This window comes from Copadichromis virginalis, linkage group LG23 (assembly GCF_057382275.1).
Source record: "Copadichromis virginalis isolate Kocher_CV1m ecotype Utaka linkage group LG23, C_Virginalis_male_GT1.1, whole genome shotgun sequence".
Taxonomy (NCBI): Eukaryota; Metazoa; Chordata; class Actinopteri; order Cichliformes; family Cichlidae; genus Copadichromis; species Copadichromis virginalis.
Genome location: NC_140639.1, coordinates 40,114,199 through 40,133,327, shown reverse-complemented (window position 1 = coordinate 40,133,327; position 19,129 = coordinate 40,114,199). Strand labels below are relative to the sequence as shown.

General features: G+C 39.7%; 1 protein-coding gene across 4 annotated transcripts; it reads left to right on the top strand.

The window, feature by feature from the left end:
- Positions 1-11,117: 11,117 nt before the first annotated feature.
- On the top strand, positions 11,118-17,075 carry spry2 (sprouty RTK signaling antagonist 2). Of its 4 annotated transcripts, none has more exons than XM_085449178.1 (3): positions 11,118-11,545; positions 13,120-13,214; positions 14,685-17,075. In XM_085449178.1, exon 3 carries the CDS (start codon positions 14,733-14,735, stop codon positions 15,732-15,734), a length of 1,002 nt encoding a protein of 333 aa, XP_085305304.1. In that variant the 5' UTR covers positions 11,118-11,545; positions 13,120-13,214; positions 14,685-14,732; the 3' UTR covers positions 15,735-17,075. The 4 variants fall into 4 exon arrangements, with proteins under 4 accessions (XP_085305304.1, XP_085305303.1, XP_085305307.1 ...); XM_085449180.1 differs by lacking the exon at positions 11,118-11,545 and adding an exon at positions 12,615-12,691; XM_085449177.1 differs by lacking the exon at positions 13,120-13,214.
- Positions 17,076-19,129: the final 2,054 nt, after the last annotated feature.

Below are 19,129 nucleotides of genomic sequence, written 5' to 3'. Positions count from 1 at the left end.
AAGGCCCATGAGGTTTCCGCTTCTGCTAATCTGTGACATTTCCTAGAATGCAGAAGCTTCTTTGCAAAAGCAGAATGTATTTTTACACACTCAAGCTTTTCCTAAAGGCTGACATTGTTAGAAACCTTTTTGTTTTCAGGGGAGGGCTTTACATTTCTTTCTCTCTATATTTCTCATTTGCAGTTGCTAACGAGCTCAAAACATATGAGGGTCCACTGCATAGGAGCCAAGCGCTGAGCGTTGCTGAGGTCAGAGCAACCAGACCATCGACTGCGGAGAAATGAGGCATGTATGCTAATTTGTATGTCTGCTAAGGGTGGGTTTTTCATTTTGCTGAAGGGAAGCCAGTGTACGATGATTAACATTACAGGGGCAAGCGATATTCCCAGAGGTCCCTGCTAATTTAGCTCATCATACTGGATGAAAATTAGATGAAGGAGAAGTTACTTTCAGCTGCTCGCCACAAGGGGTAGCATCGGATGTTTGACTTGGTGGATTTTTTTTTCTTTAATGCCACATGCCTTTCCTGAAACACCCCCAAAGAGATTTGTGTCTCAGTGTGGGGGAAATACAATCAGCTCACAATAGTTTCAATGTGAGCTCCAGATTTTCTTAGTGTACAAGCTATAAAGTTACTCACAATGAATAAGTTAGCCTAACGTAGTCATTTTAAGTAAGATTTAATTGTTTTTTTGAGACATCGATTTTCCATATTTTTTCTGGGAACTAATTAGATTTTTAGATTTTAGGAACGCTGCGTTACTGCGTTACTAAAACCGTGATTTTTTGCGAGAATGTCGCATGACAGTGACGTAAGCAAGTGCGACTTTGGTGACAACAGCTGTGTGCAGATCAACAATGGATCATATATCGAGTGCAGGAGAGAGTGTGAGCGTGCAGCGTTTAAAGCGTGGAAGTACTGACCTTACTTTGAGTTTGATTCTATAAAAAGTGACAAAAACATTAGTGTCCGTTGTGCGTGGGAAGAAACAGCAAAAAAACCCCTAAACTTCCAAGCAAGCACCGAGTGCGCTACCACGTAATGGGAAACTCACAGAGAAACTCGCGGATTCTTCCACTGACCGCCGCGCACACCTGCACCAGGGTAAACCTCCGCCTACCCTCAGTCCTGCTTTACAGGTGAAAATAGAGCAACAGGACCGCTAGTCTTTGACTTTATTTATTTTCTGCTGTGTTTTACTTGCATCTATTTGAAAGAGTGAGTGTAAACACAAAAAATATATTTTATGTGCTGGAATGTGCAGAAAATAGGTTTAAATATTAAACAAATGTCTTCCAGTCAGAGAATGTTGCATGTAATTAAATTTTTGCTTGATGCATAAAGTTAAAAGATTAAAACTAATAAAACAAGTTTTAAAAAGAGACTTTTCCATTTGATTACATTTTGTATGATGGATTATGCAGAAAAAGTAGAATTGGGCTGAAAGATCTATCGCTTTATCACCTATTCAGGTTGTAAATCGTGTTTTTAAAAAGTAACTAAGTAACTAAGTAATTAATTACTTTTGAAAATAAGTAATCAGTAAAGTAGCTGGATTACTTTTTGGGGGAAGTAATCAGTAATTAGTTACTGATTACTTTTTTCAAGTAACTTGACCAACACTGCAACAGACAATGAGGACAGGGAGGAACAGGGGTTTAAATGCACCAAAGTGACAGTCAGAGAGAACTCGGGACAACATTTAAGGACTGACAGAGACAGGTTTATCTTGCCTGGCTGGGCAGCTCTCTGGGTGCTCAGCACCCCCAAAGCTCTGATCCTAGAATCGCCCCTGGTTAGACATATTTTTTCATTAGTGTTCATTAGTGTCTAATGAAGCTCTCCTGTTCTTTTGTACACTGGCGTGTATTCAGGCTGCATCTGCCATCTGTATCAAGTCACCTCAACCCCTTGTTCCCAGTTAGATTTTTGATGCTTTTTGAATTAGTTTGTGTTTTCATACTACCTTCTTTATACAGCACTTTTAATCACAGTTACTGAGATTATAAAAGTTCTCATTTTTCCACCAACCTGCCTTTCCACAAATGTATAAATAATTCTAGTATGCCTGTGTATTTTACTTCTTCTTCTGATGGTTTGCAATGTCCCATAGGTTAAATGTTACACTCAATTTAGCATTATCAATCTGCTATAATGCTAATTGTAATGCACAGACAGAACAGGGGAGCCGTGCTGGCTTAGCTGAACGTCTGCACACACACACAGAGAATGAGACACACCAGAGCTTATTTCCCACTTTAACTGAAGCTAATCCTGTTTATATACATAAAACAAATCTATGTAGTAGAGATGAGTGGGTAGAAATAAGCTAAAAATGTTATTTTAACAAACCCAACAGCAACAACATTTGCCTGGTTCTTTATTACTTTTTCAATCTATTTTTATATGTGTACATTTTATATATGTGTAAAATAGCTGATAGAAAGCATATACTAACCTGTTATATTAGCTAACTTAAGATTTGAAGATAATTTATCTGAACCCCAAATACTCACCTTTCAGTTGTACATCTATAAATGTCTACTTGACCACTTGCTCCATTTTTTCTCTATCAGCCTCTCTCAAAAGTATCAGGTAGATCTTCCAGGTCCATATCAATAAATATGTTTTATTTTCACCTTGGTTTAGCCCCTGCTAATGTACTATTCTAGGTTCTGAAAAAGACAAAGAAGACATGTTTAGGCTTGTAGCATACTGGCATAGACCCCGTGTAATGTCAACGAGTCATTTTTATTGTAGTTGTGTGTGTAAATGATATTTAAGAAAAAAAATGTAAGTATAAGAGACTTGGTGAAAACTGGCTAATTTGTAAGTGCTATTTTCCTGTTACTATCATTAGCTGTCAAAATGTTTCTATAAAATGAATGAGCCAAACAGTCATCTAACAATGATACTAGATGAATGGAAAAATGATGCTCAGTCAAAACGACGCTTAGCCAACATGAATGTATGTTAGAAAGGCTGAGTAATTACATGTTAGTCATTATTTAATTGATTTTGATTGCATAAATACATTAAGCTTGACTACGAGAATCAGGGTGGTGTAGTCATAATGGTCAAAGTGTTATATGGGACCAAAGTATAATTACTTCCCTCAACAGCTCACATTTAAGCTATTTAATGGAAAGAAAGGGACCACCAAATAATTTCCAGCAAAAGCAGAGTACATTAGCAATGATCAACATGATCATGAAGATAATGCTAGATGAATCAATTATTGAATTGAATATTATTATTGAATTGAATTGAATCGTTTAGGGTTTATGTGTGTGAAGTTTTTATGTTTACTGGTGAAGAACTAAGTAATACATTTAGCCAGAAAAATAACAAGCACTAGTCACAAGTTAACTAAACAATCCTGATAATAACTAAAGAAATTAAACTAGCTTAACTAAACTAAAAATTTAAAAAAAAAAAACAGAAGTACAATACAAGAGATTTTAGTTACATAAATATTTTATAAATGCTATAAATAGTGCTTAAAACAGAACAGCTTTACCCAGGTGTAGCTGATCTTGCAGCAATTTATAGCTATAGCTCAACTCTCAGCTATAATTCTCTTCTGTTAATCTATATATAGACCTTTATGATGGCATTAAAATCTTTTAATCATCTCACATAAATCCAGAACGTTACACTAACCTGATATTTTGCAGGAGAAGGAGCTAAACAGTCTGAGATTCATTAGGCTCTGGACAGTATTTTAATTACAGAGAGGACCAGTAAAATTTACTGAAAAATTACAGCAGAGGGGTGAAAAATTACTCCCATACACTGCAGACCGGATTAAATCTCTGACCGGGGCATGTAATATTAAAATCGACCTACTTCCACAGCAGAAATGAATCCTTTCCTAATGGGACAAGGCAATGTGTGATTTGATGTAGTTACTATATATCACATATTTAATAGTTTGCATCAAAGTCAGTAGAAAATGAACAATAAATGAGTTTGAGCAGCTTGCTTTTCTCTGAATGTAATTTAGGATTCATCCCCTTTCCATTCTTTGTTTTTTTGTGCTGTCCTTAATTAAAGTGAATAATGATATTATTATATCATTGCTATTTTTGGCAGTGAAAAGCATAAAAAATCTGCAAAGTCATTTAATATTGTTTTTACAGTCTTACAATAAGACAATTAGAGTTTTCGATTGTAAAAAAGACTGAAATGTGCTGCAAATTTAAGCCTATTTCAAGGAAGACCTTTAAATAAGTATAAAATTCACTATATTGAATTATTTGTCAAGATTGCTATTGCTGTTGAATTTTTACCCAGTGAATAACCAGGTTCTCACCACCCACACAAAAAGCAAGGCTAGCTGAGACTCACTCAGTACTCATATCACGACTCGTAGCGCCAATAGCAACTATTCTGTGATTCCCTTTTCTCCTTTCCAGTCCTGCCCTGGCCGAGCTTGCTATAAGCATCCACTGAGACGCTTCAGCACAGCCTTTCTATGCTGCATGTATTGTCTGTATTGTAATGAAAAGGGAGGCAGCAGAGAAGTCAACAAGACTTGGAACAGATTCTGTATTCAAAGAACTCCATGGTGTTGTGCTCTTCGTTTTAGTGCACACAGTAAAACACAGAATACAGAATAATGGAAGATTGGCACATCAATGTAAAGTGGGACTAGCTGTAGAAAGAAACTGTCTTAACATTTTATTGATTATGTGCTCAAGGTCACAATGTGAGATTTATCCATTAAATGAAACGGGTAGATGTGACAATCCCATTTCTGTGGATTTTACTTCTGACATATGAAGTAATAACAATGAAAAATCCAGTTCATTTTTATTTAGGTCAATCCTCCAGAGTCTACTTCAATATCACACTCTCCTGATCTGAGCCTGTCAGATTTTATTCTGTGGCTGTAGGCAATAGTGTCTCTAATATCAGCCAGTCAGCTCTAGCTTTAAACTCAAGCACTACCAGCCAATCAATAGCCAAAGCGATTTTCTGTTAAGGTCCCATCAAGCCAGAAAGCTAAAAGCGAAACACCCAAGTTACCCAAGTCATAATAAAAGTTACCCTATGCACTGGATCCTATACTATGAGCCTGCTATAGGGCATGTGCACTGCAAAACGCCAGATTCATCCGTTCACGGCATTGGGTAACTTTAGCTGGACTCCAACACCTGCGTCACAATGATTTCAGTCTACTATGTTGGCTGGTTTTTGACTTCCCTTATGTTTATAGATTAGGACTGAGATTTGCCCGTAAATGGGACTGTAGTCTTAGGCTTAGATTGTTAACTGACACACAACAGTGTGTAATACGTAATACTTCCAAGACCAGGAAAAAAACAGTAACCTGTGCTTAAAAAACATATATCAACTCTAAGGGATATGGTTGTTGTTGCTAAGATTCAAAATCAAAGAAAATCTTGATGTCCAAGAAGGTTTTTAGAAAATGCAAATTTTAAAACCCTTTTTTCCTCGTAAAAGATGTCAAATGAACAGTTCGTGATCGTGCCTGCTAAAAAGCCAAGTGCCCACATTAAAACTTGGACATAAAGTTTTAATAAGATGACAGTAACTGCATTTTAAACTATAGCTGATAATCTTTAGCTCTGTACACACACTTGTAATACAGGGAGCACTGTTCATTTTTCTGGCCTGAAAGTTGGCTTGGCTGCCACCTTAGATGTTTAATATTTTTCTATCTGGAAGGTAGGCTGAGTTGTTCTTGATTAATAAGTATAAGACTCCTAAAGCTCCCCACCATAGCACCACCCAATCTGCCTAATCTGCCCCAACCCACCAGGTCCTGACTGAAAATGAATTGGAAACGAGAGAGTGTGCTTTACCACACAAACCATCACCGTAAATGCATGTGCCCTCTACGTGGGTATTCATAAAGATGCATCTTGGAAAGTGAATGACTTCTGGATTCACCATGTTTCTTAATAAATGTAGTTGCACAGTACTAAACCTGGCAGCTGTAATGGCCCACTCATCTGGCTACAGGATCACGGCCCAGCAATACAGCAGCTCCATCTCAGCGTGTGCCAGCGAGGGAGGAAAGGTGATGGACTTGGGAGTCTCGGTCCTTTTACAAAGCGATTTCAAACAGTTTGCAGTGTCTGCTTGACAACCCAGACACAGTTCATCTCCCACAGCAGCAGGGGTTTTAGGTTTCATTTCAATTTTCTCTACTTTTATTTTATGTGCACAGCATTCTGAGCAGCTCAGCGGGGGAAGTGAGAATCACCATTCAAGTATTTTGGGAAAAGAAAAGAAATTCTATCGCTTGTGGCGCAGGACAAAAACTTTTGGAACTGCAATTACTCAGCCGTCATTAAATACTCAATTTCCAGACTTTACTGGCTCCAGGGTAGATGGTCATTTTTCACACTTTATTCAGCAGCCTGAGTGTATGGGACAGATGTAAAGCCCTCCAACACTGGAATGACTAAATTCAATTAATAGGCTTTTTACTGTTAGGTAGGACCCAAAAAAATAAATCTGGGGAAACAATGGTATCAAGCTATTAAACTGAGGGGTTCTAGATAGGGTTGCAAAGGTTAATTTTCACTTTCTAGCACTTACATTTTGAATAGAAATACTAAAAGCTTCTTTAATTTAGCAGTCTTTGCTCTACTTGATTCTAGGGGCAGGAATGTAGCCAGTAAAGAGCCTCAGTGTTATACATCTATTCTTGATTGCAGTAATTCCCTTAAGGAAACACAGTTCTGAGTGAAAATGCACGGTGGAAGGGAAATGAGGGGTGTCTGTCCAGTTGAGCACAAGTTTTTTGTGTTTACATAATGAGCGAGGTGGGAGTTGAGAGGAAAATTAGTCATACCCTGAAATCTTTACCCTTTCGCTCATGCCTGGCTCATCGGCACAAGTGTGTCTGCTAAGGATCTGCTACCATTGCATCATTGTGCCGCAGATGCGAAAACTCATCTGTTGACACAGAAATTCATGAGAGTGTGAGGAGGAAATCGCTGACACAAAAGGAAATAGAATATCGATGAGACAAAAATGCAAGGAAACATTGTGTGCTTGACCTTATTTTATGTAAGGCAAAGGTCAGACTTCTAACTTTAAAACCACCTTTTTGTTCCACAACTGTGAATGCTTTTAATTCAACAAGCCCAGCAAATCTTCAATCTATTACAGTTTCCATGATTAGACTATCATCTTCATGTGGCCTATAGTCCCAAATAAAGGCAGGAGATAGGCCATAACAGATGGTAACTTTGCTCTTAATTAAGACTGTGTATTATGTGTGTTACCCGTTCATTAAATAATTTAACTCATATTGAAAACAAAAAAAATAAACAAAAGATGGCAGAAATTGTGCTTTTGTTTTTTGGAGTAGTTTTGGTATGCGTTTCCTGAACTTGAAATGTGTAGTTCTCAATGCAGGTTTGGCCAAAACTTGAATAGCTTAACCTCTTAACTTCCACCAGATCACCAGCAACACAACACAAGAAACAGACAAGAAACAAAGTCGCTGACATCTATCAGCCAGGACAGAGTTACAAAGACATTTCTAAGACTTTGCTACTCCAACAAACCATGTTGAGAGCCATTATCCACAAGTGGATCAAACATGAAACAATGGTAAACCTTCACAGGAGTGGCCAGCCTATCAAATAAATCCCAAGAGTGCATCAACAACTCAATCAAAACATCACAAAAGAACCTAGAACAACATGCAACAAACTGCAGGCCTCACTTGGCTCAGTTGAGGTCAGTGTTCATGATTCAACAATAAGAAAGAGACTGGGCAAAAACAGCCTCCATAGAAAAGTTCAAAGGCGAAAACCACTACTGATCGAAACGAAACCAAAGTGCCAAAAAAACATCTTGATAATCCAAAAGAATTTTAGGTGAAAAATTCGGTTGACTGTTGCTCCCCATTGCTTCCATCAGAGTATGAGTGAAACCAGTTTCACATAGGGCCTTGTAGGCTGGCAGAGACTTTTCCCCATCATTTGAAAACTGCATTTTTATATTTACTCAGGTTAACTTTGTGTAATATTAAAAGTTGTTTGATGAGGTGAAACAAACATTTAAAGGTGAGAAATATGTAAAAAAAAAAAAAAAAGAAAGAAAGAAAGAAAGAAAAGAAAAGAACAAGAAGTCAAAGAGGAGGCAAATACTTTTTCATGCCATTATACAGACAAACTAAGTGCTGTTGAGCTTTAGGAAGAACTGCATGGGAGCATGTTTGCGTAGGTTGATAACCCTTCTCCGTAAGCAAATGCCTACCGAAACTGACACAACTGCACAACTCATATTAACAAACTGCCACAAACATCAAGAATTAGCTGAGTAGACTGTTTCAAAGGCCACTATGACAAGAAAGAAGCAAACTTTCAGCCGTAACACAAGAATTCACACACTAATTACAACACAATAATAATAATAATAATTAATAATAATAATAATAATAATACTCACACAAAAGGACAAAAATCAAGTCTGACCAGATTAAAGTGAAAAAACAGATCTGGTTGTTTCAGAGCTTAACTGAAAATGTGATGTTTGATAGTTAACAAACAACAACAGAATGTGTCTAAATTATCAAATGTAAGTGACGTAAAGTGTTTATTACCAAAAAGGGGGACATTACATATGTAGCACCTAAATAAACAGAATTATTTTGCAAGTCTTGATTGTGCCTTGGCTCATTTTGTGTATGTGTGTGCTGCTGGAGACATGTAACATGTTATCAAGAACAACAAAGCTTTAAGGGTAAATGAAGAGCAGCCAGGGAGGAACAAAGGAAGACAAATTGTAGAAAGAAAGTGGGAAGTCTTGAGAGCCTGCTGACCCTGATCCAAGTTAATTTGCCAAGTCATACACTGAGCTGATTAAAGTGACCTCTCTCAGCAGTGTGCTTCTCACAACTTCATAATTATTCTGTCTGAAATTGATCAGACACTCTATTACTAAATTAGAGGAAAACGGGGGAATGGAGATGTCCAAGTCCATTGTTTTCACTGAATCTCTTCTGCTTGAGTTCAGGCTCGCTGAACACAAGCTAATTGCTCTTTTTATTATTTTGCAGGGACACAAGGCGGGTAACAGTCTGTCCGGGCCTTTTTGTAAGATGATATAAGTGTAGGACTTGACTACTAAATAACAACCATTCAATCTTTCATCCTTGAATCTAAATCCAGACTCACTGATCCGCATCCTATTTTCATCTTTATGCCGTTCTGCTTTTCTTTATTGGTGCCCATGTGTTTATCATAGTCATTTAAAGGAATGTGACTGATTTTGAAGCTAGTTTAAATCTATTATTATATTAGAAAATCCACATGCTATTGATTGTAGCCTGTAGTATATGGAGATGGCCACACAGTGGCGCCACTTTATAATTATTCACAAGAGCTCTGGGGTAACTACAGTATTGACTTGCTAATTAGTTGTATCAATTCTCATTGATTGCTTTTGGATTTAAATCCATAGCAGCCTGGTAGCAGAGCTTAAAAAGGTGTGAAATAAGAAAAGTGTCCTGAGGTGTTCAGTAAGATTAACTCAGTGCCCTGTACGTCAAAGGAAAGTCAATATGAGTATGTGAAACTACTCCATCTGGCACTGCATCTCGCAGTTTGTCTTCAGCTTACCTTGATTTTAGAGGGAGACAGTAGTTTTCCATTAAGGACTTGGGAGTGTGGAAAAAAAAGAAAAGAAGTGATGTTGTGTTTCAAAGTAAAATTACTTTACTTTAAATTAAAAGCATCCCTGTCAGTTACTAGCAAGCACTTCGATAAATAAAGCCACACCATCCTTTATAAACAGTCACAATTTGCAGGCTGTATAACAGTTTGGCATCTAGCCGTAGTTGTTAATTGGAATTAAACTTGGAATTAAAGAGTACACAATCTCCCTGAGAAAGGAAGTGGAATTGAAGTGAACTTGTGCTGTACTTGAGTAAATGTACTCTATATATTATATGTTTTTGTTGTTATATTATAGTCAAATTTTGAAAATGTAATCATGTATAAAATGAATTTAGCTGTTACATAAACAGTGAGAAGTAGCACCAAAAAAGACAGCAGTAGAAAAAGGCTACCTAAGCAGTAAGGGTAAAAGGAAAAATCGATACGGCATAGCATCGTGATATTTTACATGGCAATGTTGTACAGGAACACCAAATATCAAGATTTTCTCAAATAAAATGTAAATACTGTGGGAATATTACAAACAAGAGAGGTCATCTGTACACACCACCACCCTGAGACCATGTCAGTGAAGTAGACTTACATTTAACTGCCTCAACTGAAAAACCATCGAACACTGGACACACTTAGCTCGACAACCCAAGCTCCTAACTCTGAGCAAGTTAACAGCTCAATCACACGAGTAAAAGCAGGGCGGCAAGATGCTTGCAACTACAAACTCTATCTTATTGCAACATTTACGGCAGGTTTTAGTGTTGGTACGCTCATTTTCTCATTTTCCAGCAAAAACAATAACTGAAGAGGGATAACTTTATCTTATTGGACAAAATCAATATTGACAAATTTTTAACTCTGAGGCCATAATTTACACTTGGAAAGGGGTGATAAATCCTAATATAGGTTAATTCAATATTCATCAACATAATGTTACACAAATGTACAAAACCACTACCTAGCAGTTATACTGTACTTCACAAGATGTGCTCAATTACCCAGCTTCTCTCATAATGCAATGTAATGTAACCGTTACATTTTTTCACTTTCACAAAGTACACAAACTGCATTAAGTAGAAAATACTAATACTGTGCTACCCATGTACCCTGTAAAGTTAGCTAAAAACAAATCGAATGGACTGACATTCTGTTTATTTGCAACCTATAAACACCCTCACATGGTAAGCATATGACACATTATTTTCAGGGGACTGCTCTGTAACGTGCTTCTTTTATTAAAAAAAATGTGTCAGCTATAAGAAACTGAAGACTTTACGGGCCCAAGCACACATATTTCCAAAGAGGTTAATCGGCTTGATCAGACTGGGTGTGAATGGCTACTCTCTGGCATTCAATGGTTGAGCACCGGATGCGATATATCCGCTGTCACAACAAGTGCTCTGCCGCCCCCCCCCCTTCAGGTTGACGCCACATACAGCGCAAATCCCGACCTCTCCGGAAAGAGAGAGAGAAAAAAAAATCACACTCACACGCGAGGAAAAAAAAAAAGTACTTGCAAGACGTTCTGAACGTCGCGGATAAAACACACGGAGTGAAAACTACCTGTAAATGGGAGGTTTGTCGCCTGCTTCTCTTCTCTAGTTCCAGTCTTTTTCTTCTTTCCTTTTTTAAGTTTGCTAATAAACTTTATCGTGCGGCGGCTGTTTGAAGTTATCGCGTGCTTTAACGCCTCGTGCTGTTGCGCAAAAACATGGGATTTACATCTTAGCGCCGCTTCTCCCGAAGGAGCGCTCCGGCTGGAAGCTTTGTCAATGGATTTTACCGACGGTTTTCCCGACTGAAGTGTTGCCGCAGGGAATACTCGCCCCCTCAACTTGGATTTGTTTCACCTAAACGGGGGTCTAAAAGTGTCGCGAGCACGGTAAGTGTGACCTGTGTAGTTTTTATTCTTTTTTTTAACAATACGCATGCTCTTGGTTGAAGCTTTGGACTAACAAACTTTGTTCCCCCTCACAGTTTTCTTAGCTGTGGTTTTGTCACTCCCGTCCTTTAGGGTTGCACTTGGCTCATACGTGCACTGTTATGATTTTAACATAGCTGCTGGCTTAGTTTTGAGCTCATTATCTTAGTCACCCTTCCCCTCTTAAGTTTATAAGGTCCCTCTTTCCCTCTTAACTTCTAAAATTAGCCACCGCCTTCCCTTTGACTAATGACTCATTTAGCTTAATTGTTCACCTGACCGCTGGTGTCTGGTTATTAGGAAGTAGCAGTGTCCAAGTTGGCACGTGTTTGCTCATACGTGCACCCACAGTTTGCACTGTTTCCGTCCGCTGCTGCGAGCTGTCCGCTTAGCTTTTCTTTCTTTTAAACGTGTTTTCCGTGCCGCACGCTTGCATGTTTGCATTATAAATCTCATGCACACAGTGGCAAGGCGCTTATCGGTTGCGTATCAGAACCCGCGCGAGTTATTGGGCTTTCTGGTTTTACTCAGCATTCAATTCTTTTAATGTCTTTTTTTTTTTCTTTTTGGCTGATGCTCTGTTTAGTTTTAGGAAGCTCGATCCTGTCACAGAGCTCCAGCTTCCCTCCCACTGTCACAGACTCCTGTGTGGAGGCGTCTGTTTTAACCAGGCTTATAAAACCAAAAGAACCCAAGATATTCCCAAAGATGTCCCACCATACACAAAGCCTCTGAGTGTACTCCCACTTAACATGGCCTCTTTCTTTGCTCCAAACTTCTTCTTCAAATCTTGTCACTCATCATCTTTTCAGCTGTCTAACAATGTAAAAATGTGCTCGAATGGGGAAGGTTGCTGCAGGCCACTTGCCACAGGAACAAACAAAAGCCGTTCCTGTATTGTAACTGAAAAGAGGGGTGGCCTTGGTCCCTCCACTTCTCGAAAAAGATTGCATTTAAAAGGTAATTAGCACGAGCACAAGAATCAAGACCTTTTTTTTTTTTCGTTTTCACCACCCTATCACTTTGGTGTGAGGCAGTGGTTTAAATGAGCCTGTGTACAGAGCACTTTTGTTAATACATTCAAAGGGAAACTATGGCTGATCTGGGGTGAGTATCCAGTAGTTGGGAAGTCGAAGCTGTTGTATTGGTTTGCTTCATCTTAAACTCTTATTAGACACTGGTGCTCTTTGCTTTGTTTTTGTTTGTTTTTTTTGTTTAATAGAAATGAAGTTGGTTTCCTCTCCTCTTACATGCATTCTTTCATGCGCTTCAACTCCTCGTTTGAGTTATCAGTTTGACCCACATCAGTCTTCAGTGTTTAAAAAGAAATGAACTTTGATCATCAGAGTATGCAACCTCTAACGATGGAAATGTTGACCCTGTGAGAGACGGGCGTAGAAAATGTGAAACATGTCATTTGACACGTAATTTACCTCTGATGTTTTTGCTGTGTCAGACGATATTTTGACTGTTGGCTGATCGTGTTGGTTATTGGAAGGTTAATAAAGTGAAAAATATTTTTTACTTTTCCTCAGCCAGTGGTGATGTCTTCTAACATCTTATGATAGAACGACAATTTCAGATCTGACAGTTGACTACCAAGCAACCGATTGGCTTTTCTGAGTATAAGGTAAACAACCGTCATAGCATTAATTGATGTATTGATGCTGCTATAATCTGGTTATTTTAACGTTTTGCCTTCTAAAATAAAGTTTAAAGGTAGAAATTGCACATCGCCATGCCCCGAAGCTCAATCTGACAGATTAGTGATGCACTTATAATAGGCCTAATTTTATCAGCCTTTTGACTGACATAAGCAACAAAGCTGCTGTGATGAATGATGACCTGAAATGTTTCTTCATGTCCAATAGAAGAGGATGGGAGGGAAATTTATATTTTAGTATAAATATATTTTTTAAGATCACGATTTACCTGGAAAAAGATTGCATTTAAAAGGTAATTACGCACCTACTATAATTAGTAGGTGCGTTACTAATTATAAAGCTTATAAGGGGTGTCCCAAAAGCAGTGTATTAATGATAACTGATACATTATAAAATGTACAATTTTATAATCTCATGAATAATTGTGTAATTTTCTATAGGAGTGTTTAGACCTTCTTGCCGCCTGCATTGGTACATTGAGTTTAACGAAGTTAACAAAGCTGTCGTTGAATTTGTCTGCGAGCTTTGTTTTTATTGGGGTTTTTTGGTGGGTGGGGGTTGTGTTTTTAAATAGATACCACAATATAGTGAATTTTTCCCATGCATATAGTACGCAAACTAAAATGGCCAACCAAAAGAGTCATCATTTGAGAAACTGAAGTTTCAGCCATTTTAAGCCTTGTTACATGCCAGATCGATGACAGGAAGCGTGAGCGCTGCAGCAAGGGTCTGTGGTAGGACTTGTACCAAGGGCAAGATTCTTCATGTTCAGCAGCATGACCTCACAGCATCAATTCATTACCAGCATTGCATAGCTGGTATTAACTTCACCTCGTGTGTCTCAGTCCCCATTGCAGTCTGGGCGTTTTTCACACGCATCCAAATGCCTGTTTGACAACTTGTTTTAAAGACTCATTTTAGATGAGTGTGTCGCAAAATAACAAATTGTGAGTCCTTGTAAGTCAGACCTTCAGGATAGTGTTGTTCTTTTGTTGTTTTAAGCAAATTTTCTCTCTTCAGATATGGTGAGTTATTGTCATACATGCGAGAAAACAGGAAGTTTTCACAAAATAGCAGCCGGAAAGCACCTAAATTCAAATATCAGAGGCATAAACGTAAGGTCTGGGAGTGGATTTAGATTCAGCTTTGAGCAAACAACCTTTGGTTATCCTGCCTTTTGAGAGCAGACAAAGACTCGCTTGTGATTCAAAGGAAGCCTTCATAAAATTGATTCTGCAGGCCCCAGCAGACAGCAGCTAGTGACTTAAAACATTACATCGACTGTGCGATCTAACAGATCTTTTCTGCCACACTGATGTGTTTGTTAGACCTAATTTCCATAGTGGTGCTCGTACTGACATCGGTTAGGATTTGCATGGCATAATTTGCATGACGTGCCACTCCATACGGATATAAACTGTGTGTTTCTTTGACAGGACTTCAGATGTGTCCCCTGCCAGCCACAGTGGCCCTTCAGTCACGAGATGTTTTCCAGAAGTCAGAACGACAGCGACGGGGGAGGAGGGCAGCGGGGGTCATCATTGAACTGGCCAGCGGGTACACTGAATGACGAAGGGAGCTCTGAACCACGGACTCGGCAGACTGATGACGGTCCTTCAAATCCCGGGTTGAACAAAGGACAGCTGCCCCATACTGAACCAGTGCTATCTCTGGATCAGATTAGGATAACTGGGAGTAGCAATGAGTACACAGAAGGGCCTACTGTTGCCCAAAAGTCTTCAGGTACTCAGGATACATCACAGGGCTTAGGAGGCAGTGGACAGCAGGAGACTCAAAAAGAGAGGCCTTATAATCTCCGCAACCTGCACGGAAACTCTTCCACGCCGGGTGCTATGCAGTCTTCCAGTGTAGACGACTCCCATAGCAGCATCAGGACCAGCGTGGGAAGCGTTTCTTCAGACCAGAGGCTTATCGGCAGCCCAGAGAACGGCGAACAGATAATCAGAACACAGCCCAAGCGTTCCGAACTGAACTCAGAGGAGCTGAAACCCCTGAATGAGGAGTCCAGGCCAGTAGTGGTGATGACGAGCAGCAGTGTCAATAGAAATCAAGGTAAACACTCGGTTAGGTGTGAGGACTGCGGCCGATGTCAGTGTTCAGATTGCCGTCGCCCACGGGTGCTCCCTTCCTGTTGGATGTGCGGCCGGCGGTGCGTGTGCTCAGCAGATAGTGCAGTGGAGTACGGGACATGCGTCTGCTGCATAAAAGGCCTTTTCTACCACTGCTCCAGCGACGACGAGGACACGTGCACGGACAAGCCATTCTCGTGCACGCAGTCCCACTGCTGCGTCCGCTGGGTCACCGTGTCGCTCCTCTCCTTGTTCTTGCCCTGTATCCTGTGCTACCTCCCGGTTAAAGGATGCGTGGCAGTGTGTCAGTGCTGCTATGACAGAGCCAAACGACCCGGCTGTCGGTGCAAGAACTCAAATTCAGTCCACTATGAGGATGTCCGGAAACCAACGTAGACGTAGTGTGTGTGTTGAAATGGAGATGGATGGAATGGCTCTACGCTCACTCAACTCGATAGGCATGTAGTTGTGTAGATGAAAGGTTTTAATAGAGATCTAATAATGCTGTTGTGCTTAAGGTTTTGTATTTTTCATCTAGGTTATTACAATATCTGCTGAAAAATGGCCTTAATATGCTGCCTTTTTAAAGTGGGCTCAGAAAAATCTCTGTACTAAAGGCATGGGAGGTGCATTCACTCACCCTAGCATTAGGAGTTTCACTTGAAAGGTAAACCAAAAGAAGCGCTCGACATTTAAAGGTATGAAGACATATTCAACTACTGTCTTTTTTTCCTCCTTTTTTCTTAATGTCCTGAAAAATTTGTTCACTCAAGTGCCCTCGTTGTTTTATTGTTATGAGAGGCCAGCAGATAGTGTCTTCTCTCTTTTTGTTGTTTTAACATTTAATACAACTTGTATGCTAAGAACAGATTCCTGTTACTGACTGTAAAGTTTTAATTGCAAATGGTGTGCGTACGTCAGAAAACGAGTTGAACAGATGTTTTATTTTTGTACATAATACTTCAACTGGGAAAAGTTTTCTGCCATGCCAGAGGCACCTTGATGAATCCATACCTAAACTAATCAGCCACAACATTAAAACCACTGACAAGCGAAGCAATGATGTCATTGCAGTATAAGGTTTGCCCGGGAAACGTACCGCCCATTTAAACGTTGTTTACGCAAAGCCCCACCCGGGACAGGGGACAGTGTTCCCATCACACTTCATAAACTGCTCAGGAACGATTTGAAAGAACACGTTAAAATATCCCAAACTGATCAGAAACAAAGTCACCAACCCACAACCTATGACAGTGTCCCCACTGCCAGACACAACATTAATCACAGTGTTTTTTAAGAAAAGGGAGACTGGTGGTTTTAATGTTTTTGGCTAATGGGTGTATATGAATCAGATAATTGACCTTTTGTTTGCTTGAAATTTTGTTTTACATTCACTGGAATGTTTCTTAATCACGTTTATGTAATTTACAAAAGAAAGATCTTATCCCTTCTACTTGTAAATTGTACAGTGACCTTATATGAAAATTCTATTTTCATATAACTTTAAATATAAAGTTAAAACTATATATTTATTTGAAGGTTTATTATTTTATAATGATAAAATATTTATTTTGAGAAGGCATCAATGTTTCGCCTCTTTGTGGGAGAAGGGGTCACTCTGTAGTCACTGCAAGATCAGAGATGACCCTGTACGAGTGTCAAAGCTGGATGAATATTTCACTATGGATTAGGAGACAAATATATTAACGTTTGACATTAAACAACCCTGAAGTCTGACGGTAGTTGTTCCTGTTTTTGTGTGTATTGTTCCTGTTTGTTGGTGTGTTTCTCACTGTCTGAATATGCTTCTCTTTACTGTGGCATAAGAGCAGCTCCGTTTCATCTAGATTTACACTTTCCTTCATATAATTTATGGTGCACATTCTCAACATTTTTAACTGAGCCTCGGCACGAAATCCGAAGCAGGGCGGTCATTAACCGGTGCTTTGGAATTTTCCCCACAACGCAATCGCTTAAATTGTTTAGCGAGATCAAAACCGGAAATGGGAACACATTAACGTTCACCTCATTAGACAAAGCCTCCGGTAAAGCCCGTGTGTGCAGGAATGCGATCGTCGCCTCTTTTTCATCTTCTAAAGTCGAACGCTCCACCTGTGTTTTTGCAAATATGCGTTCATGTAAGCCTGCTATTACGTTCTGGCCGGGCTTCAGGTTTGTTTCATGCAAGATCCACAGGAGCCTGCAGATACTCAGTCCCCTATTTTATTTTATTTTTCCTTTAATCAAAGGTTTGTTCAGGAATTCCTTGGTTTTGAGTGTCCCTGCAGGGGAAACATAAGCCTGAAACATAAAGCCCCTGACACTTGTTGACAGCATACGGACGTGTTTGCAGTGCGGTATGCATTCAGGGAAGTGATTGACATGCCGAGGCCCAACCTGCACTCACTTGTTTGTTATTCATCCAAAGCCTTTGACTGATTGGGGAAAGGGGGTGTTTTACATAATTATCAACTTTCACCTATTTTACAGCGGTGGCAGAGGAGATGGAAACATAACGGGTAGAATCCTATTAGAGACAGAAAAGAGAGTTGATCTCGTGTTTAGGCTTCATCTTTGCAGCCACAGGCCTCTACCCCTCCATTATCTCAGCTGTGAATGAAGGAGGGAAGGGTGGGTGAGGCAGAAGGAGTGGGTTGTTAGGAAGAGGGGACTGCAAAGGGTTAAAACCATCACTTTGAATGACAAAGACCTAACAGTTTACCCCTGTATTCAGCCCGGCATGCATTCATCCTGTTTTCAATAGTTGAAGGGAGGGGGGGTTATTTTGGCTCCCCAGCGCTCTTCTCTGCTACCTGCTCCTACTTTGTATTCCCATAGGGAGATGGCTTTCTTGTTGGGGGTAGGGGGAGAGCAGTTGGTTGGGTTCAATAAGGGAGGGGGGGTCAGTTAAAAAGAAGAGTATGTTTGTTAATGCTACTGAGAAGTATTATTTTCAGCTCAAATTCACCAGGTCTTTCTTTTTAATACATACTTTTTTTTAAAATCCCTTTTATTGCATGTTTGCTCTGCATTAGCAGAAGTCACGTTTAGATTAAAGGCATCTTCAGAAGATGTATCTCATTTGTCTCACTCAGTCATTTCTTTGGGTTTTTAAGGGTTTCACATTACTTGAGAGGGAAGGTAAGCCACTGATGTATGTGACCAGGAGGACGAAAAACAAAAAGAGTAAAAGTTGGTGCACAAAAGAATAAATGCAGGAGAAAGGGAAAGCTTGTCGCAGTGATTTGGCAGCGGAGAGGACTGAGGGGGGGTCGGAGGAAGAGAGAGGGGAAAAAAAAGGTCCCAGAACGGCTCTCTTTGTTGGTTTTAGCCGCAGTGGCCCCTGCGGTTCATGGCGGCTGTGGGGCAGAGCAGCCTATTCACCCTGCTCACCAAGGCAGAACGCAGCACAGGAAGACAGGAAGGAAGCGAGGCTATTCTTCATGGATGCATTGTCTGTCTGTCTGAAGGTCGGCCAGGCATAAGCAATCAAACACCACTGTGAGGGAACGAGAACGAGCAGAAGAGGAAATTGAGGGAGACGGGCACCACCCTGTGAAAACTGTCAAACATATTAAGATCACAAAGACATATGGCCCTGGCCCCGGAATTGTTGCAGGGCCATATGTAAATAATGATTACTTGCACTTTGCTATACTATTCTGCCCACCCCTGAAAACCTAAACAAATTACACAACACATTTTTATGTATTGTGCAATTTGTCGATTGGCACACAGATGCCAGATGGCAAATATAACACTAGTTAAAACTCATATATACAAAGTGATAT